Genomic DNA, 21,112 nt, shown 5'->3' with positions numbered 1-21,112 from the left:
TGTCCCTCAGGCTGGGCCAGGAGATCACACACTGTATTATTATTATTGAGAGACAGGCTCACTGTCTGTCCCTCAGGCTGGGACAGGAGATCACACACTGTATTATTATTATTGAGAGACAGGCTCACTGTCTGTTCCTCAGGCTGGAACAGGAGATCACACGCTGTATTATTATTATTGAGAGACAGGCTCACTGCTCCTCAGGCTGGGAGAGGAGATCACATATTGGGCTGCCAGTTCATCTGAGTTCCCTCCTCCCTCTCCCAGCAGGATTGGGAGTTGTTGTGCTTCTGGCAGGTGTCTCTCTTCCCCCTCCCCCCGCCGCTGGGGCAGTCCTGTAGCCCCGTCACACCCCTGAGCCTCATGGGTAGGTCCTGGCGTCGCCATGGTGATGGCCCATGACCTGTCTCCTCGTCGCCAAGGTGTGACCCCCCCCCCCCACACACACACACACACACTTTCCTGCCTGCAGGGTGGCACTTCACAGGGGGTTCTGGAGTGAAGAACTCGCTCTCTGAGCCCCCGAGGAGTTTCTCCTCATTCTGATCATGTTCTGCTCCCCGAAGGCGAAGCAAGCGCCCTCTTTTGCTCTGGCACGGCCATCTTGCACAGAGCTTTTTCACTGGTAGGTGTCTTGCAAACGCAGGAACAGTTAGAAGCTCTTTCTCTACGGTTTGCGGACCTTGTTATAGCTCTTTCCCTGCCTCGTGCCTGTTGCTTGCCGGGATGGGCTCTGGCTTCCCTGTGACCCTGTACTGGGTGTGGTAACAAAGTGGATGGATTATAAATATTTGATCCACCAGCTGAATACCGAAGCCTCCAACTCCTCCACTGCCCTGTTTTTCAAACGGGGCGGAGCGGGGGCCCTGTGGCTCAGGATCTGCGCCTGTGGCTGGGGGGTTGCCGGTTCGTATCCCGCGGCCGGCAGAGGAATCCTACTCCGTTGGGCCCCTGAGCAAGGCCCTTCACCCCAACTGCTCCAGGGGCGCTGTACAATGGCTGACCCTGCGCTCTGACCCCCAGCTTCTCTCCCTGTCTGTGTGTCTCATGGAGAGCAAGCTGGGGTCTGCGCAAAGACAAATTCCTAATGCAAGAAATTGTATAGGGCTGATAAAGTGATCTGATCTTAAACAGCTGTTTGGGGAGAAGGAGTGGGAGATACCCTCTGAGGCAGCATTTCTCTTGCAGCCCCCCATTTCAGTACAAACCCCCCAAAATGTTTCAAGCCCCCCCCTCCCCAAACAGAGCAGGGTATCATGGCAATGCAGTGAGAGCGAACGACAACAAATGGAACTGTGTCGCCTGGGGACTTTTACTTGGGTCTCGTGTAACATGGTAAGAGCATGACAGGCCTACAATAACACAGGCCTTCTGCGAACGTCGGCGGAGCGCCTTGCACCAAAGGGGTACCTCAGTTGTCGCCCACAAACGACGGTGAGCCCTCTGGGATTTGTCAATGTCTTAGTTTCGCCTCGCGGCAAGAAATAAGTCCTCCTGGTCCTCTGCCCGTGTCTGTTTCAGAGGGATTCACACACTGGGTTTTGTGTTGGTAAGTGAGTGTTGGTGTGTGTTGCCAAGGGTGCCAGTAAACAAACACCCCTCCCCCCAGCAACACGCACCCACATCTGCGCTTGGGGTTGCCTGGATACTGACGGGTCTGTCTCCACGGCAACCGAGCTCCACTTCCCACCACTGGCCAGTCCCAGCTCTCCCCATGCAGGAGAAGGAGCATCCGGGGTGGGAGGGGCAGTTGGTTTCCCTTCGGAATGGGAATCCGAGGCCTGGTGGCATCTGTGCTGCTGCAGCAGAATCCCAGCCTCACGTAGCTCAGGATCTGCACCTGTGGCTGGAAGGTTGCCGGTTCGTATCCCGTGGCCGGCAGAGGAATCCTACTCCGTTGGGCCCCTGAGCAAGGCCCTTCACCCCAGCTGCTCCAGGGGCGCCGTGTAAATGGCTGACCCTGCGCTCTGACCCCCAGCTTCTCTCCCTGTCTGTGTGTCTCATGGAGAGCAAGCTGGGGTCTGCGAAAAGACAGATTCCTAATGTGAGAAATTGTATAGGGCCAATAAGGTGATCTTATCCCCAGCACTCACTCTTTGGGGGGGGGGAACAGGAGCACCCATAAAAAAAACAACAACAACAATGTCCCAGGGCTCTTACTTGTCTCCCAGCAACTGAGCCTCTGACGGGACAGGATGGCACGGTTACTTTGTGTCTTTGAATTGGACCCAGTGCGCACGTCCCGGGATGGACTGGGACCCTGTCCAGGGTGGTGTCCTGCCTTGCGCCCTGCCCTGGTACTTCTGGAATATCTCTCCGACTGACGAGGAATAGGCAGTTTTCGGAAAACTGGTTGGGCGAATTGACCGGCCCGGATTGTGATTTGAAACCTTGTGAAGTGAGTATGGCCGCCTGCACGCTGAATCATCTCTAGTGCGCAGCAGAAGGTGTGTGTGTGTGTGTTGAAGGGGGGGGGGTGGCGCACAGTGGGCTGTCCGACAACCTCCGCCCCAGGGCTGATGGGAGATGTCGCAGTCCGCGGCGCTGTGGCGTTGCTATGGTGTTTGTTTACCTCGGTAACGGCGGACCCCTGCCTCGCGTCTTCACGAAAGCTGCGTGACGTCCCGCGACCACAACCCAGCGGGCTGGAGATGCACCGTGGGAAAAGAAGGAGTCGCTTGCAAAACACATTTTCCACCTGATAAACCATGCTTGCTCCAGCCTGTATGGACCCTGTAGCCTGTGCCCTCGCTTTTCCAAGCCCGAACGATTCATTTTTGTGTAACTCGTGCAATCCCAACGCAGCAATGCACTCTGATATACATGCTTCGTGTTCTGTTGTGATTGGGTGATGAAGCACCGAGTTTATATCAAGTATGCTGACGATAACTGAATTGCTCAGGCAAAATAAAACAGAAATGACCAGGTTATTAACAGAAGTCCTCATTATAAACCCTGAAAAAGGCTGCAGTTTCTCATCGACCGGTATCATCGTATCCGCACTGGCAGAATGTGGGTTAGCAGGAATTTGCCTTTGTATGGGGGCCTCGTGGCTCTTGATCGCCGTCCTGTTGTTTAAGAGCACGGGGGGGGTTGAGTTGTAAAATAGGTGAAGAATATACGATCTGCAAGGGGGAGAAGAGCAGGGTGATTCAGCTGCTCGAATTTCAGCCTTGAACTTCGGTGTGCGCTGTCCTGCTGTAAGGGTACAGACTGCATTAGAAGCTTTAGTCTCAGCATGACACAGCAATGACTAAGTATCTTAACATGATAGATTATTTAATGTGCAAGTCCACTAAACACAAATGTTTGCCAAAAAAAACTTTGTTTTTTCCTACTTCTGCATTTCTTCTGCATCGACCGAGAAACTTGTTTGGTGAGCATTTGTCTTCCTTTTGGATCCCAGCCAGAGCTGAGCTCAGGGATGTTTATCCCCAGAGATGTCCTGTCCCACTGTCTAGTCTTGCTTTTCCCTGCTGCTGCTGCTGCTGCTGCTGCTCCCAGCCTGACTGGGAGGTGCGAGCAGGTCAGGTCAAGGTCACGGAGACTGTGAGTGAGCAGCAGGGATCAGGCAGGCCTGTGCTTGGGGAGGGGGGGTTGCCGCGGTGATGAGCTGTTGCTTCAGTGACCCACCCCCCACAGAGGCCTGCTCTGAATAGGGATGGCGTTAGCTGAGGAGGACAAGTTTCTTCATTTTTCTGTCTTTCTTATTTCGGAATTGCGGGATGACATGCAGAGCTTCTGGCTTAGAACTCGAACAGGCCGGGGACACTCAGGGGGAAAAGAGACGTTTTTCTGTTTTCTTTCCCGCCCTGCTTTCGAACGCTTCCTGCCGGAGCCCACAGAGGTGGAAGGCTCTGTCACGAGTGCTGGTGTGAGCCCCTTTTTCCTGTTTTAAAACAAGGAGGCTTAGACGCACAGTTCCCATCAACCAGTGCGGCAGCTTCCTGTCCGTTAGAGAGCGAGAGATCACGTCATTGGCCGTATACAATTTCTCGCATCAGGACTTTGTCTTTCTGCGCAGACCCCAGCTTGCTCTCCGTGAGACACACAGCCACAGGGGTCAGAGTGGCGCTGAACAGGCTGTCAAAACCATCGGCAATCCCTCAGGACCGCTGTCATCACAGCACTCTGGTCACGCTCCAGAATTCACTCCATCCTTGCGAAGCACAGCCATGGTGAAAAAAATCGCGTTTCAGTGAAAGAGCCAGCGCGTCTCAGGCGAGTAAGTCTCGAGTGGAGAAGCAAGGCGCCTGGCAATTGACTGCAGAGAAAGAGCCGGGGGGCAAAATCCCGTCCCAGAGGGAAAAGAGCTTTCGGAAATCCCCCTGCGCCGTCTTCCAACCCGGGGGGGCGAGAGAACGCGAAAGGAAAAAGAAAACAGGGCCCAAGAAGCCGACTTGCATGGAAGGCAGCGGCACATGCTCTCTCCCTGGTAGGGCACCTGGAATGGAATCTCGGATCGTCGGAATGCGGCCCGGTGCCTCCGGCGCTGTATCCCAGAATGTGCCGCCCTCGGAATGGAAGCTGAGGCACAACCCTGCGGATGTCTGGGTGGGGTGAGGCGGAACGGGGGGGGGTGGGGGGTGGAGAGGGCCTCACTGCCCAGGAATGAGGGCAGGGAAAGGATATTAATAGCCCGGCCTCTCCGCCAGGCTGGAATTCTGGGCGGGAATGATGCCGTCCCCATCGCGGGGCGGCGTGTTGTCGAGGGCTTCCGAAAGGGCGGGGGGAACCCCAGTGAGGACCTCTGGGAAAGAGCGAGAACGAAGTGCCCTGCATTTGTAAAGCGCTTTGAGTGGAGTGTCCAGAAAAGAGCTACATAAGTGTAAGCAATTATTATTATTCTTATACCAACTTTACCTTGCGAGCCGGAACCGACTGGCCTTTTATCACGCGGTTTCCCGATGGCCATCGCCTGCACGCGCCCCGGCTGAGCTTCCTCTTCCTGTCAAGAGCAGGAAGCCCGCCGATAAAGTTCCGGGGTTAATGCAAAGCTGGTAATAATAGCGCCTCTGTGTGGTTCTACGCCCGCTGACCGGGAGAGAGACTCCGCCGGTGCGGAACGTACCTGCCTGTCCGCTGGGGGGGGGGGGGGCCCGAATCCGAGCAGTGGGCCCGGTTCCCGCCGGAGAGCCGGAGTATCCGCCCCCTCATCCGGAAAAGGAAAAGAGGAAAACCGGGAGAGGGGGACTCGGGGTGTGGCAGGTGACAGCTGAGCACTGTCAGTCCACAGGGCCGCGAGAGCAGTAAGCTGATCTCTCAGGCAAACAAAGACTCATAACACTTGTGACTGAGGCATTTGTGTATCTCTCTCTCATAAGCAGCAGACAATGCCAGCCACCAAGCTTGTCCTGTTGCCAGAAGCTCAGTCAAGAAAGATCATCCACCCCATCTGGCCTGTTTAGGTAGTCCGTAACTAATAGTTTCGGCTCCAACAACACGGCAGGGCAACCCGTTCCACACTCCCACAACTCTTTGTGTAAAGAAGTTACCCCCCCCCCCCATCCCTGCTGTGACACGACAGTTTATTCCTCACTCGCACTGCCATTTCTGAAAAGAAGTGCATGGAGGGAAAACCCACAGGGCAGAAGGACAGCTACACCCCACGACAGGTAACCAAGAGTTGAACTGGAGATGAAGTAGACCAGGAAACAAATTGCAAAAGGATTAAAGGGTCAGGGGGTTGCGGGTTAGCATTGTGTAGTACTTTTCACAGGCGTTAGCGAGCAGAGTTTTGAGAGAGAGCAGGAATCAGCGTTTGCATTCAAAATTCCTCCGCGTCCGAGGGCCAGGCTGTCCTGTGTATCTCTGTGTGGGTTTTTCGGGACGTTTCAGCAATGATGCCGCCAGCCAGTGTGTGGGCTCTGTGCGCGACCTCTCGACAAAGTGCGAGTGCCTTATCTTCAAGAGACCAGACCAAATGGATTTGGTGCCAGGTTCTTCTCTGGGAGCGAGGCAGGGAACGCAGAGGGGGTGAGCTCCAGCCCCCCTGCTGCCCTGACAGCCCTCTCTCGGATCTCGTGTGGGGAGGCAGGGGATTATGGGTGAAGCACAAGTGGCCGCCCGAGTTTGCTGCAGCGCGTCAGCAGGCATCCGGAGCATGGAAGGCGTGGCCCTGTCGATATAAAAGCATTCCCCGCAGAACTGAAGAGCTGGATCACGGATGGTAGTGCGCAGCTGAACTTTCTTGGCACAGACCACATCCTCCACTTTGACAAAAAAACCTGAAGCTTGTCCGCAGCGGCCTTTTGTGCTGAGGTGGTGCTTTAGGTCTCTGGAAAATGCAACTTCACTCTGGTCGCAGTCCAAAGTCAGGTCTCTTCTTACCCCCTGGAGCGACAGAGATCGCTCTTGTTGCACTTTATCAGCTGGGGCCTTTGGGGTTCCTGCTAATGTCTCCTGGTTTTATTCAAGGGAAAAGAAAACCCCAATGCGTTTGACCTTGCTCCTCCAATTCTCCAGATTCAATTTCTCCGGGTGGATGCTAAATCCGGGGTCACCGAAGAGCTCGCAAGGCCTGGTCAGACGTGTTGTGAGGATGCTGGGGGATTGTTGTGGGGCGGGGGGGCACTCAGGAGGGTGGGATGCCTGGACAAGGTGGGGCTCAGGTTACCGGGCTGATGCACAACAAGAGCAGCTGGCCGTCAGGCCCAGAGGTCCCGCCCCCCCCGAGAGAGATCAATAATGCAAGAGGCAGCCTGTGCTCACGTTTCACAGCTCGGCTGTCGTTAACCCTGCCCTGCCCAGACCGCAGGCTCCCGGCTGCAGAGGAGGCCAGGACACGTGTGCCTAGTAGCTGCGCTGGCACTAAGAGGACAAGGAGCTGACCTGCTCTTTCCCTGCTCGATCTTTCAGCGGCTGAATAAAAGATGCAACGGCTGCTAAATTATTTATGCACGCCTGCTTCCTTTGAAAGCCGCTCCTTTTAGCAAAGCTGCAGCAATGCAGTTGCGATGCGCCGATTTTAATTGACATTACGTGCACTCCTGGGGGTGGCGTGCAAGTTATATTTCTGTCCCGTTGTTTGCTACTGGCAATCGAATCCGACGAATCTAAAGACGATTTCGATTTTTAAGAACTTTATTTTCTTTTCACAAAAAAATACAGGACATCACAAATCAGAAAGCTTTACATTAATATACATACTTAAAACAGTATATATGATCACATCTCATTACATTTTGACACGGTAACAGTTACATAGCAACAATTTTCTTTTTTTCTGGTGCAAATCTTAAACATGATAATGTTTTTCACAGTTTCTTGAGATATTGACCTATACTCTCTATTTCCCACAGATTTTCTGCTTCCTCCCTCCCTTCTCTCCACAGATCTCTGAGGTAATAGTTCTCTCGGGTGATGGGCAGGGCCAGGCTACCTGCTGCCTTGACTGGGACCTCGATGCCTTTGAACAGCCCCATGTTCCTCACTCTCCACAGGGCGTCTTTCCCACTGTTCACCACGGCCCAAGAAGCAAGAAGCTTTGCAAAAACAGCCTCGTTTCCTTTAATTAAAGCCTTTCCCCTGACTTATTTGCTAGGGCTGCTGGTGGGCTGGCTCTGCAACGCGAGGTCACTCAAGGCTTTGAATAATATCCGGGAAAGCCTGCTCATCAGCGGGCGAGGCGACGGTGGTTGCAATGCAGTGTGATTTTACTCAGGTGTACGCGAGGCGTGTTTGGCGCCTTTCTGGAACGTTCCGGACCGAAAAAAGAGAAAAAAAAGACAGCAGCCCTGCTCGTGAAAAGGTCTCACAGGGGGAAGTGGGAGAGGCTCGTGGTCAGGGGAATGTGCTTCAGGTGTCTGCCGTCTGTCCGCGGGAGGTGTTGACACTGGCCGTCCCTGTTAACAGGCTGATAACCAGTCCGGCAGGTTTGTTGGCGTTCCCCAGTACACTGGGCCAGACCAATTCTAAACAGCTGGCAGTTTCCCGGTCCAATCAGAGCAACGAGTCTTCCCTCACAGGGCCTAGTTGTTCTTCCCGGGGGTCAGGAGAGGCTGGACCGAGCTGTCGCCTGACAGCTGCTTCAGATTTCACACTTTCTTCTTCCGAAGGAGAACGACCGTTCCCTCATGCCCTCGTATGCCCCCAAACCCCTTCTGTTCTCCAGGCCAGCAGCTCTGTCACCCTGAGACTTACCGCTGGCAGCCCCACTGGAGCTCAGCAGGTGTGAGCCTGGCCAGTACCTGGATGGGAGACCTCCTGGGAAAAACTAAGGTTGCTGCTGGAAGAGGTGTTAGTGGGGCCAGCAGGGGGCGCTCACCCTGCGGTCTGTGTGGGTCCTAATGCCCCAGTATAGTGATGGGGACACTATATTGTAAAACCAAGGTCCTGAGTTTTAAGGTAAACCAAGGTTTAATTGTCATTAAAAATCCCAGGGTGTTTCTCGAAAAGAGTAGGGGTGTAACCCCGGTGTCCTGGCCAATTTCCCCCTGGCCTTTACCAGTCATGACCTCCTAATAACCCCCCTCTCTGAACTAGCTCCATCACTCTGTTCTACTCCCCACTGAGAGCTGGTGTGTGGGGAGCGGACTGGCGCACTCTGGCAGCATCATCCAGGTGGGGCTGCACACTGGTGGTGGTAGTGGGATTCCCCATTACCTGTAAAGCGCTTTGAGTGGAGTGTCCAGAAAAGCGCTATAGAAGTGTGAGCAATTATTATGATTCTCTCTGGAAACAATGCGGAGAAGAACGGTTAAATTCATTCCACGGCTGAAGGGAATGAACTACACTGGATAGGCAGAAGGAACTGAACCTCTTTAGTCCCGAACAAAAGGGGACCTGATACAAGGACTCAAACTCCTCAATGTCGCTGACAGAGTCAACCCAGTGGAAACTACGCAGGGGGTGCATTTAAAACTGAGAACAGGCGACAATTCTTTATGCAAAGGCTGGCGGGAGTCTGGAACAAGCTGCCCAGCCATGTTGTTGAAGCCGATACCCGGGCTTCTTCCAAGAAACAGCTGAACATTTGCTCCTAACTACCAAAGAGGCTGGATAAACCGCATGGCCGGTAACTGTTCTTATGCTCTAAATAAAAATCTGTTGTTTCTGATGACTGAAAACTCAAAACAGCACCCAAGACCTGACTGAGAAAATATCCTTTTTCTAATGCACGTTTCTTAGCTATATTTGACAAATACTCAATTGCTTTGACAGTAATGATAATAACCCAAAAGAGCCATGGGCTTAAACCTTTATCTAAAACAAAAAAAAAACATTCAGCAACAAAGCTGAAAGATCGATAGCCGAGTTATAATGTGTTTCCTCTTCAGAATGACAATGCCGTGACTGTGCTCAAGCTTCTTTTGATATCGTTGATAGAGTTATAGTTCCTGTCTCGATAACTGAAGGAGGAAGACTTCTGCAGCAAACGTGTGGCTGTTAACTGAGCAAAAACACGAAGGGGAGAGGGGGAGGGGAGGGCGGCGACAACAACCGACCTCACTACCCGCTTCTCAGTACGACGTTGCAATGCAGAATCCAGATAAGCTGATCTGGGACTCTGGAAAACCGCGAAATGAAAGTCACCGTGTACGTACCGCCCTCTAGCGGTGAGCCCGGTAATGACAGTCCAGCAGCCTTTAAAATTGATCGTATCTTTTTTTTTCTTTATTTAAAAATCAAAATACAATAACATTACATTCAAAGAGAAAATAATCCTGAAAACCAAACCACGAAAGCAGCACAGAGGTTTTAGACAAAACCGCATTCATCAAGCACGTTCAGGACGTGTCAAATCACACTCCCATCCTTCATGTTTAACGATCACAATTGTACACAAAGCAGGTCTACATATCCCAGTGTACCTGTATGAAAATAGTCGCTTCAAGACGCTGCTTTCTGAAAATGAGGCCATGCAGATATGCAAGTGACTCGGCAGCATGGAAAAAAAAAACAGATGAGATTCTTCCCTTTTCCCCAAATTAAACACCAAGCAGAAACAGCAAACCCTACCCTGACAGCCATCAATCTGTCTAAATAAAGACAGCAGCCGGCCTTTCATTTCAGCTGTTGGTCTGTATCAATCGTTTGATCCATCACTGTATCAACCTAATGATCCATCACTCTCTATTATATATAATGTAGATCTCCTGTTTACTTTATTAGCATTAACTGTACACCACAACTTGCCACATCAGCAATGAAAAGCTTTTTAGCACATCAGTGGCTCATTTTGAATCAGTGTCTATACCTTTCCTACTACAAATCCATAATGAATGAATTACCAGCAGGATCTGTTACACAGCTGAGATGCTAATGGTATTTGTGGACTGGAACGCAAGGGTAGTACTTTCAGTAGCTCTGGGTTAAACTGCTTCCTTACTTTAAAGGCAGGTTCTCATGGCTGGGTGGGGTTCGAACAGTCTACAGGAGCCTGAGTACAGGAGGGACAGGCTGTCCGAAACTGTTCCTGTTGGGGCTCGACCCCCTTCCCCATCTACCTGCAGGTCCCCAGACCCTAATTCCCCAAACCCTGTTCTCTAGACCCTGGTTCCCCAGACCCTAATTCCCAAGACCCTGTTCTCCAGACCCTAATTCCCAAGACCCTGGTTCCCCAGACCCTAATTCCCTAGATCTTGGTTCCCAAGACCCTGGTTCTCCAGACCCTAATTCCCAAGACCCTGGTTGCCCAGACCCTAATTCCCTAGATCTTGGTTCCCAAGACCCTGGTTCTCCAGACCCTAATTCCCAAGACCCTGGTTCTCCAGACCCTAATTCCCAAGACCCTGGTTCTATAGACCCTAATTCCCAAGACCCTGGTTCTATAGACTCTAATTCCCAAGACCCTGGTTCTATAGACCCTAATTCCCAAGACCCTGGTTCTATAGACCCTAATTCCCAAGACTGGTTCTCCAGACCCTAATTCCCAAGACCCTGGTTCTCCAGACCCTAACTCCCTAGACCCTGGTTCTATAGACCCTAATTCCCAAGACTGGTTCTCCAGACCCTAATTCCCTAGACCCCGGTTCTATAGACCCTAATTCCCAAGACCCTGGTTCTATAGACCCTAATTCCCTAGGTCCTTATTCCCTAGATCCTGGTTCCCTTGGGTTTCACGTTGTCTTCAAAGTAGCCCTTGTTGGTGATGTTGCCGGCGGGGCTGAAGAAGACCACAGCGATGAACATGCCCGCCCCATCCGTCGCCAGGCCGGTGCCCACCTCCCTGGAGGACTTCCACACCATCTGGGAGAAGTTCCCTGGGCGCGGGGGAGGAAGGCAGAGGGGTGAGGCGGGGAGACCGCTCCGCTGTGGGGTGTTCGCCACAGGCGGCTCAGGGGCAAGACCGCTCAAGCAATTAAGCATAAACGATGAAAATCAAGAGTCCATTAAGATCAAAAAGGACTGGCTGGAGACGGAGGAGCCTAGGATCGTTACCTCTGGATTATCATGGGGGGGGTAAATGCTATTCTTGTTTCTTTCACTCCCCAGAAGTGATAAATAACCCCAGAGCAAGATGAAACATAATCACAATAGTGAGAATTGTGCACAGTGCACAGGTTCACCAGTGACAGTACCTGTTCCGCTCTTGAAACCCGGAGAGCCGAAGTCGTATTTGCTGCTCTCCTTGTACCAGGACTCGGCCACCTCTGAACCTGCGAACAGATGAACTCTCATGTATGTCATGCTAGATATCGCACACGTATTAAAGGGGAACCGCAGGCCCGGTTTCTCAGACCTGTTATTAAAGGCTGCGACCGTATCGTACAGTTTTACAAATTTGGAATTAGGCACAGAATCGCGAACTTTGTGAAAGCGCCGCAGGCCGTCGTGCTGTCGCAAACTCGCCTTCGAGGTCCCAGGAATTGTGACGTGAGGCGGCCCTTCCTGCTCACTAGTCCCTGTGATGACTGATGTGCTGTGATGCACGAGCGAATAAGCACAGGTCGACATTCCACTGCAGAAATGTTTCAATGTGGCCTGCAGGCAGAGTTAACGAGTACGTTTCATTTATCAGAGTCGAGAGCAATATTTCTATTGGATTAAAAGAGCTGGATTCACAAGCCTGCTTGATTACAGTGCCAAAGGGCCACTTCACCTCAGGAGGTTTGTCTCGTTTTATAAGTTACTGTGTCCATTTTACTTTCATTGCAGTTTGAAATAAACTCATCGGTGCTGATTCTTCCTAACCCTGAAATACAAACACAGCATTGTGGTTCTCCTTCAATCTCTGCGAATAGTGTGTTCGGTTTCAGATGTGTATTTCTGGTGTCTAACAATATGAGATTATAATGACTGTTTATCATTAAGTAGTTTTTTTATGACGACTAATTCATATCTAATAATTTAACGGCGCTGTGTTACTGCCATCAGGCAGAAGCTTGCAGTCAAACCACAGTGTTGTGGGAGGTGCAGGTGGGGCTGTGTACCTGTAGGGGGTGCTGTGCTGGAGCTCAAGCAATACCACAGGTTTTCTCCATAGTCCTTGCCACTGCTCTTCAGGGCCTTGCTCTGCACCAGGTGAGACGCCCAGCTCAGCGCCTCCTTGGAGAGGGCGGAGCTCAGCTGAAGGGGCGGGGCCCCGTGCTGCTGCCGGAACCGGTTCATCGTCTCCCTCAGAGACTGGGAGAATTGGGACAGCTGGCTGGCTGCCGGGCCCGGGGCAGAGAGAGAGAGATCAGAAGTCAGGGCACACATTCCTGGTGCTCTCCTTGTGGCCCACCACACTGAAGCATGTAAACACAGCCACTGCCTCCATTGTTACATTGATCTGAGTTGCTATCAATTAAACAATTAAGGCAATTGTGGGAAATCATGCAATGACCTGGACTGGAGTGGGCCGAGATCACCAAAAGTTCACACATGACAAACCAGTGCACTGGGCGACACATGCTGTGTCCAATTGGACGAAACAGAGTTGCAGACCTGGCAGAGTGACAACGGGATGTCCTGCCCCTTTCTCCCCAGAATCCTCTTCTCTGGGCTCGTCAGTCACCTTCGACCCCTTGGGCAAGACATTGCGGCTGTAGTAGCCAGGGTTGGTGATGTTTCCTGCCGGCTGGAACTGCGCCACCACAATGACCGAGCCTGTCCCACTGTTGGCCAGCCCCACGCCTAGCTCCTGCGAGGAGCGCCATACCAGCTGAGTGAAGTGACCTGAGAAGAGAAGGTCAGGGGTCAGGCACAGTCTGATGTCAAGCTGCTGGTGTGTTTGATTTTTGCAAGATAACGTTTAAGTTACGCACAAGGACGGACAGAGCACATTTTTAGCAAAAGTTTGACTAAAACGAATTTAACTATCTGAATCAATTGTATTTTTTAAATAATTGTACATGTATATGTAGTTACAGTACAATTGTGGATTTAAATTTTTGTCTCCTGCATTTTAAGCAAGATGAGTCCATGTTTTGTTAAGCAACATAGTGTTTTAAATTTGCACTTTTGCTGAACACATAAGGCAACCAAACACATGATTCTGTACAGACAAATTAATTGCAGATGCTTATGCCTACCCCCATATATGGAAATAAATACTGATAACTACATAAACATTACATTCATATATATTAGCATTATATTAATAACATTAACATTATTAATTGCACTGTCTTTCAGTTGAAAGGAAAAAAATGCTTCACAATTACTGCGTGTGTGATCTCAGTACCTGTCTTTGTCTGACTGCCCGGTCTGGAAAAGTCATAGTTGCCCATCTCCTTGTACCAGCTATCCACCACTTCCTGGCCTGGAGACGGAGAGGTCAGAGGTCAGAGGTCAGAGGACACTGGTTCCACAGCACCAGAGTTGGCACTGAGGAATGAGTGGTGCTTCTCTCATTGACAGCACTGCAGCCCCGCAGGGGTTACTTGCTGGGCTTCATGGGGGTACCCTGACCATCTGTGACCCCCTTCACTCTTATACCTTAACCCTCACTGTCCCTGCAGGTTTTGCTTATGCAGGGAAAGCCTGCTCTGCTGGTCGCGGTGGAGGTCTGGCTAAAGTCTGGAGGAAGGATATTATTATAATAATTCCTTACACTTATATAACACTTTTCTGGACACCGCACTCAAAGAGATTTATAGGAAATGGGGGATCCCACTTCCACCACCAGTGTGCAGCCCCACCTGGATGATGCGCCAGTCCGCTCCCCACACACCAGCTCTCAGTGGGAGAGCAGAGTGATGGAGCCAGTTCAGAGAGGGGGGTTATTAAGAGGCCGTGACTGGTAAAGGCCAAAGGAAATCTGTAAGTAATTTGTAAGTACTCTTTTCGAGAAACGCCCTGGGATTTTTAACGACCACAGAGAGTCAGGACCTCGGTTTTACTTCTCATCCGAAGGACGGCGCCTTTTTACAGTATAGTGTCCCCGTCACTACACAGGGGCATTAGGACCCACACAGACTGCTGGGTGAGCGCCCCCTACTGGCCCCACTAACACCTCTTCCAGCAGCAGCCTTAGCTTTCCCAGGAGGTCTCCCATCCAGGTACTGCCCAGGCCCACACCTACTGGGCTCCAGTGGGGCTGCCAGCGGCGAGCTGCAGGGCGACGTACTGTACTCTAGCTGTTGGCTATGACTATGAAGGAGCTCTCTGCTTGCTGTATCACCTGTGGCAGTAATGCCCGGGCCGCCTGTCTTGGCCCAGATGTTCTCTCCATAGGCGGTGGTGGAGTGTTTGAGGACTCGCTTTGCCAGCAGACTCTCGGCCCAGCTCTGCGCCCCCCGGCTCATTTCAGAATTCAGGGAGAGGGGGGGCGCACCGTGAGCCTGGCGCTTTTCATTGCAGGCCTGCAGGATGTCCCTGGTGAAGGAGTCTGGGAGAGAGAGCGAGGGAGGAACAGCAAGATGATCAGAGTAATCAGAGAAGCAGTAAAGGAGGGGAGGGGAGAATTCTGAGCCAAAGAATGAGACTAATTCTGGGGTCTGGGGGGGAATATCACACACGGAGAGAGGGGCTAGTCAGCTGCTGCGGGGCAGGGGGTCCCCCAACTCTTGTCCGCAGAGAACAGCTCGGGATCAGAGCTCCAGTCCTGGGGCTGCTGGCTGTTCCGTGTTCCAGGAGAATCTGGCTGAAACACGCCAGCCCCATATCAAGCCGCCATGACTATGTGGGGCTCTTAAGACCTTCAACACAAGAAGAACAGCGCCAGGCCACCCAGCCCTCCGTCGTGAAGGGACTGAATGATTAATTTTAATTTGATCCCCCATTTTTGTGCTCTAATCATTTGTAGCGGAATCACCATTATGGATCACGGCTATTAGTTGAACTTCTGATTCTGAGATGATTAATCTAAATTACTTTATGACTACCTTGTTATCACTAATATGTTACTAATATATACTGTATGTAACTATAGTATTAGACTCATTTTAAATCATCCCAGCTTGGACCTCTGGTTAAAGCTCGGTGAAAAGCCCTATATTCATGTGTACTGGCGCTGTTAAAATAGCAGTCTGGCATTCCACAGATTATCGTATTATTAAACTGTCAAGGGAGACATATCAACCTTAATGGAGGGGACTTATGAATGGCGGCACTACGACAGCCTGATAAGAGTTGGTATAAACTGGTTTGCAGGGAATATTTTGGGGGGCCAACATACTACCCCCTCCGGTTCGAAAGGGGGACCCTAAGCTCGACATTTCCAGGTCCGGGGAATGCTATGGAGACCTTCATTATCTGGGCTTAGGTTCCAGTGATGAAGGTGTAGAAGACTAGGGAGGAGAATTATGGGATGTAAGCTGGGAGGGGACATGGGATGGTCAAATGGTGATCGTTTACTGCACTGCGTAACTTATAAAACCAATTAAGACAGAGTGTGATAGTGTAGGTGGGGGAATAGTTAATCAGCCACACCCACCTGGAACTCTGATGCTTGCTTTGTACTTTGGGTTTCACTTGTATTGTTGTGCGCACATCGTGACTGAAGGAAGAAAATTTGTCTAGTTGTCTGTCTCCGGTCTGGTTTATTTGGGGCTGTCCTGACTGCTGGTTTACAGCGGTTAGTAGTTAAATGATTTGAATGTCCCATCCCAGCTATTTCTTGAAAGAAGCCAGGGTATCAGCTTCAACCACATAGCTGGGTGGCTCGTTCCAGACTCCCGCCACCCTTAGCATATAGACGTGCCCCCCCACCCCCCACCCCCACTGTTCTCAGATTTAAATGGCATTTCTGTTTAGATTCCATCTGTGCCCACACTGTTCATCCTGAAGACTAAGTCAACGCCTCTGAGGAATTTAAAGAACTGTATCAGGTCACCTTGTCATATTCGCTGCTCAGGACTAAAAAGGTTCAGTTCCTCAGCGTGTCAGTGAAGGGCTTTCTGCTTATTCTGCGATGGACCGAATCCAGTGCAGCAATATCTTGCGGACCAAAACTGCACACAATATTCAAAAGGAGGCCTTCTTTAAATTGAAGAACTGCAGCTGGTTTTGTCATTAACAGCTGTCGCCACTAAACTGGGAGAGCAGTTAATTATTCTCTTTAGAGTCTAGGAGAAAGGGGAACAGATGAAAAAAGATTCCACGGTCAATTAAGCAGTAAAGATGCCCTTACCAGGGGCACTGCCATCAGCCTGCTGCCCATTTCTCTGCCCTGGTTGGGGCTTCAGTCCTGCGCCCTTGCTGGCGCCCACTGGTGGCTTCGCCCCTGGTGGCAACACGTTCTTCTCGAAGTAGCCGGGGGACGGGGAGGGGCGGGGGGCATCCTGTTGGATCTGGAGGGGGCTCTTGGTCCTGACGGGGGGCTTCGCCGACCCCCCGGTCTCTCCCACTGGAAAACAGAAGCACATGTCACACTTGGCACCCTGATGCTGCTGAATATACAGTTGAATATCTTTGCCTGTCCACTGACGAGATCTCATGTTGCAGATACTGAAAGCCTAATTGTGCAAGCGAGGGCGGAAACAAAACTGTAGATATTGCACGGCACATTTTTGGTGTAATAGGCAACTCCGTGCTCCTAAATCCTTCAGCGTTTCAACCACGCTCGACCTAGCTCATCTCACCCACCACCTGAACTGATGCTTTAGGTCTGTCTGAAAAAAAACAGCCCTAATTGTCTCTCTGGGCGGGACCTCCAGAACGCGGACGCCCAGTGCCATCGGAGAATCTGGGGCGCTGCGGTCTAGCGTTCGAGTCAGCGTTTGTGGAATTTAGGAAGTGGCGAGGGTGACCGCGCGCGGGATGATGAATAAGGGAAGTTCTTAACAGGAATTGAAAGTCGAGATTGCAAATCAGATCAGAAAATGAAAGAAGAAAAATGTCAATATTGTGTAAGAAATATAAGTCAGTGTCCTAGATACAAGCATGATATCCAGACATGGATAATCCCATTGGTGCCCAGTGCTGTTAAGATAAGCAGTGCTGGGCTGCTGTGTATCGTGCTCCATGTGGGGTTACCTGGGGTGCCCAGGGGCAGGACGTTCTTCTCGAAGTACCCCGGGTTGCTGATGTTCCCCGCCGGGCTGTACTGGCCCACCACAAAGACGGTGTTCCCATCCGTGGCCTGCCCCACGCCCACCTCCAGCGAAGACTTCCACACCACCTGGGTGAAGTGCCCTGCGGGGAACAGCAGGGGGCGCTGTGGCGTCACACTGGTGCACAAATGTCAACCTCTCACCTCCCAGAGGAGCTGTGAACACCTTACTGATCCATTTTGTGCTTCTAAGAAAGAGATTATGATGATTGTACCCGGCTGTTTATATGACTGCCACACCAGGAGAGAGGAGCTGAGGGTCTAACAAACTCTCCTCGTGAGCTGAGCTTAGAGCAGCCCACACTAAGATACCTTAAAGTTACTATGGGTGCCTGAAACTGAGAGCCGACAATAAAGAAACACTTACAAACAGGACCCACAGGTTTGCTTTAGCCCAGCTGCTTTGGAATTGAGTCAAAAGCTATATAAATAAAGTTTAAAAGCACAAACATGAAATCAAAGAAACTTATTGTAAAATGGTATAACACACTAGTAAGGCCTCATTCAGAACATTGCCTACAATTCTGATCACTGCGGTACTATCCAATGAAATAGATGGTCTGAAAGGCCTCCTCTTGTTTTTAACACTTCTGATGTTCTTGTGAAGAAGGAAACGCAGTTCCAGGCCCACAGAGGAACATCGAGCACTCCCAGTATCCCCCTAATGAAAGGTTAGCTATTAGGTCTGTTGCTCCCATGCCTTACCAGTGTTGCTTTGAAAGCCAGGCCTGCTGAAGTTGTAGTCCTTAATCTCGCTGTACCAGCTGTCCACTGGCTCCTTCCCTGCACCAGAGACACACAAAGGAGAAGAGTATGAGCACAGGAGGCAACACGTTGGAAACCTCCTCTCTGGGTTATAAAAACCCAACCCTCTCCCGGCTGGGAAACCCTAGAACCGCTCATCGAAACGAGCTTGAAGACAGACGTCTGGTGAAAACGAGAGGGAGATGGGATAGTGAACTGCTCAAATGACAGGCGGGTGTCAGGCTCTCTGATTATGAAGGCAACCGAAAAATCTGGACCTGCTACAAAGTGAAAACACCATTCCTTCAGGGATGGCTGAGAGGTATGCACATCGCAACGCACGGAGCACGGTTCTGCTGCAGAATGAGCACATCTGAAAATGCCCTTCGCCCAGCGCACTAATACACACGCATGAAACATTTCACACTGCAACCCAAAAATACTCCGATGGCCTGTTTGTTGTTGTCCGCTGTCCTCAGTAAATCGTGAATGAAAGGGCAGGGTGGCGGCTCAGCCAATCAGCCGGTACCTGTGAGCTTCTTGGGGGCGGAGCTCCAGGCGTAGTAGACGTTCTCGCCGTTCTCGGTCTTGCTGTGCTGCAGGGTGTTGATTGACAGCAGGTGGTCAGCCCAGGCCTGCGCTGTCTTACTCAGCTCCCGGCTCAGGGTCAGGGGAGGGGCCCCGTGCTTCTTCCTGTAGTCATTGTGGGTGTCCAGGAACTCCTTGTCAAAGCCGGACTGCTTGTGCACTGTGCACACACACACACAAAGACATGGACAAGGTTCAGGGGAATGGTTCTGTGACACAACACCCACTGCACAGAAATACACCCAAAGCATCTGTAGGAATATTCCCTGAAGTGCTCTACTCGTCCTGGTTTCACACGGGCCTTGCTGGCGTAAAATCAGCATAACAAAACCTAAACCAGGTGGCAGATCAATTTATTTGAGGGATATATGATGATAAAGTAGAGAGACGAAACGACACACGTTCTTCAGGGAAGGCTGTGAGCTGCAGTCGACACCAGGTGTTTTTCACTGTGTTACACAAGATCGTGGTGCCTCTCTTTCACCCGTGCACAGTCGGGTCTCCCCCCTGTCCCGCTGTAAGTAGCTTGAGCCATTTGCTAATGTTCACCGAACACATGCCAATCTCCAGATAGAACTGCTAGGTTTTATCATAGAGCCACGAAAAGCAAAAGAACAGAACAAAAACATGTTTTCTTCAGGCCAAATGCTTCCGCTCGCCTTTGGTGTGATCGGGACTTCACTACGTTAAACGGGAGACATTCGTGTTTTTTCACCGATACGTTAACAGGAAGGAAGAAACTTAAAAGATTCTGAAGTAGTTTGACCCAGCAGGACTCTGCTCTACTATGCTGTCCATCCTCAAGTAAAGATGCCCTTACCAGGGGCGCTGCCATCCGCCTGCTGCCCATTTCTCTGCCCTGGGCGGCTCTGAAGTTGGGGCTTCAGTCCTGCGCCCTTGCTGGCGCCCTCCGGAGGCTTCGCCCCTGGTGGCAGCACGTTCTTCTCGAAGTAGCCCGCGTTGGTGATGTTCCCGGCCGGCTGGTACCGCGCCACCACAAACGCCATCCCTTTCCCGTCCGTCGCCTTGGCGATGCCCAGCTCCTGAGAGTCTCTCCACACCACCTGGGTGAAGTGGCCTGCGGGGGGGGGGGCAGGAGGGGTGATGGGATAGGTAACCGCAGGTCACAATTCAGTGATGTGTGCGGGACGCAGTGGCCGGCAGATCGAGGCATCGGGAGCTAAGGCCGACCTGTGTTGGTGGAGAAGCCCGGCCTGCTGAAGTCGTAGTCCTTGATCTCGCCGTACCAGGACTCCACGGCTTCCTCTCCTGCAGGCACAGCACAGGACACCCCGATCAGAGCTGCGAGCGCCCCGTCACCTCCAGGCACCCCCCTCCTCACTCCCTTACCAGCGATCGGCACAGCGAACGCGCGCTGGAGATTTCGCCCTTTCTACGGTTTTTCCCATCATCCTCCCCCCCCCCCCACCGAGCAGTGATTTCCCATGCTCCCCCACGCCTGTCCCAGCGGGAGGGCAGCGGGCCCAGCGCCGGATCCGGGGCGTCTCACCGGAGGCCTCGGCCCTGTTGGAGCTCCACTTGTGCCAGATGTTCTCCCCCAGGCCGGTGTCGCTGTGCTGCAGCACCCGCAGCGAGAGCAGGCGATCGGCCCACTCCTGCGCCTGGCGGCACAGGGCGGGGTCCAGCCGCAGCGGGGGGGCCGCGTGCAGCCGCCGCCGGGCATTGTGGGCCTCCAGCGCCTCCTTCTGGAAGCGGGAGGTGTCGGCGGGGGAGGGAGAGGGGCGGGGAGCATCCTGTTGGATCTGGGAGGGGCTTTTGCTCCTGACGGGGGGCTTCGCCGGCCCCCCGGTCTCTCCCGCTGGAAAACAGAAGCACACGTCACAGTGACACGCCTGCAGCGGCACTGGGGTACAGCTGGCACGATGTGTGTCTCCCCAAAACTTTGATCAGCACCAGATTCACCCCCCCACTCAAGGGAATTAAAGACGCCCTTCCCAATTAACAATGGGAGACTTCATTCCACGAGACCACCAAGGGTGAAGGGACATAGGGCTCAAGTTCCCAGCGCTTCCTGACTTCCAGCTTTTTTGGGGAATGTCACTCTCTTTGCTCAGCAGGCTCATGGTGCAGTACAGTAGCTACGACAGGATGTGGAAGAGTTTCAGAGACCTCTCTGTGTTCAGTCATGAATTTAAAAACAAGGGATGCTGTTCTGAGCATCCCGGCAGGGGATTTACAACCCCGCGAAGAAGGGAGTTCATTGCGAGCTGCAAGCACTGGTCACAGTTTGCTACGTCGTGCCGATGAGACCTAACGGGGGTAAACTTGTTGCCGAATTTTGCTTTATCTTTGAACTCACTGTAGGTGCTGATCTTAACCCCCACCCTAACCTGCTTCAAA

At 52.0% G+C, this 21,112-nt stretch overlaps 1 protein-coding gene across 1 annotated transcript; it reads right to left on the bottom strand.

The window, feature by feature from the left end:
• Window positions 1-9,593: 9,593 nt before the first annotated feature.
• On the bottom strand, window positions 9,594-20,835 carry glipr2 (GLI pathogenesis-related 2). The gene is made up of 14 exons (XM_088615193.1): window positions 20,814-20,835; window positions 20,262-20,570; window positions 19,943-20,020; window positions 19,572-19,829; window positions 18,693-18,911; window positions 18,125-18,202; window positions 17,344-17,502; window positions 16,499-16,714; window positions 14,549-14,755; window positions 13,610-13,687; window positions 12,871-13,101; window positions 12,375-12,593; window positions 11,523-11,600; window positions 9,594-11,204 (listed from the first exon to the last, which is right to left on the bottom strand). Exons 1-14 carry the CDS (start codon window positions 20,833-20,835, stop codon window positions 11,038-11,040), a joined length of 2,319 nt encoding a protein of 772 aa, XP_088471319.1. The 3' UTR covers window positions 9,594-11,037.
• Window positions 20,836-21,112: the final 277 nt, after the last annotated feature.

The sequence above is a fragment of the Lepisosteus platostomus genome, chromosome 21 (assembly GCF_059453375.1).
Source record: "Lepisosteus platostomus isolate fLepPlt1 chromosome 21, fLepPlt1.hap1, whole genome shotgun sequence".
Taxonomy (NCBI): domain Eukaryota; kingdom Metazoa; phylum Chordata; class Actinopteri; order Semionotiformes; family Lepisosteidae; genus Lepisosteus; species Lepisosteus platostomus.
Note: the sequence above shows the minus strand (reverse complement) of the source record. Positions and strands in the feature narration are given on the sequence as shown.

Excerpts from the sequence above, each read along its gene's own strand:
- glipr2 (XM_088615193.1), bottom strand. The coding sequence starts at position 20,835 with ATGAGCCTGCTGAGCAAAGAGA. Across the intron at positions 16,715-17,343 it reads CCTGCCCCTGGGCACCCCAG|TGGGAGAGACCGGGGGGTCG; the intron begins GTAACCCCACAT and ends TCTGTTTTCCAG. Across the intron at positions 12,594-12,870 it reads TCCCGTTGTCACTCTGCCAG|CCAGCCAGCTGTCCCAATTC; the intron begins GTCTGCAACTCT and ends CGGGCCCGGCAG.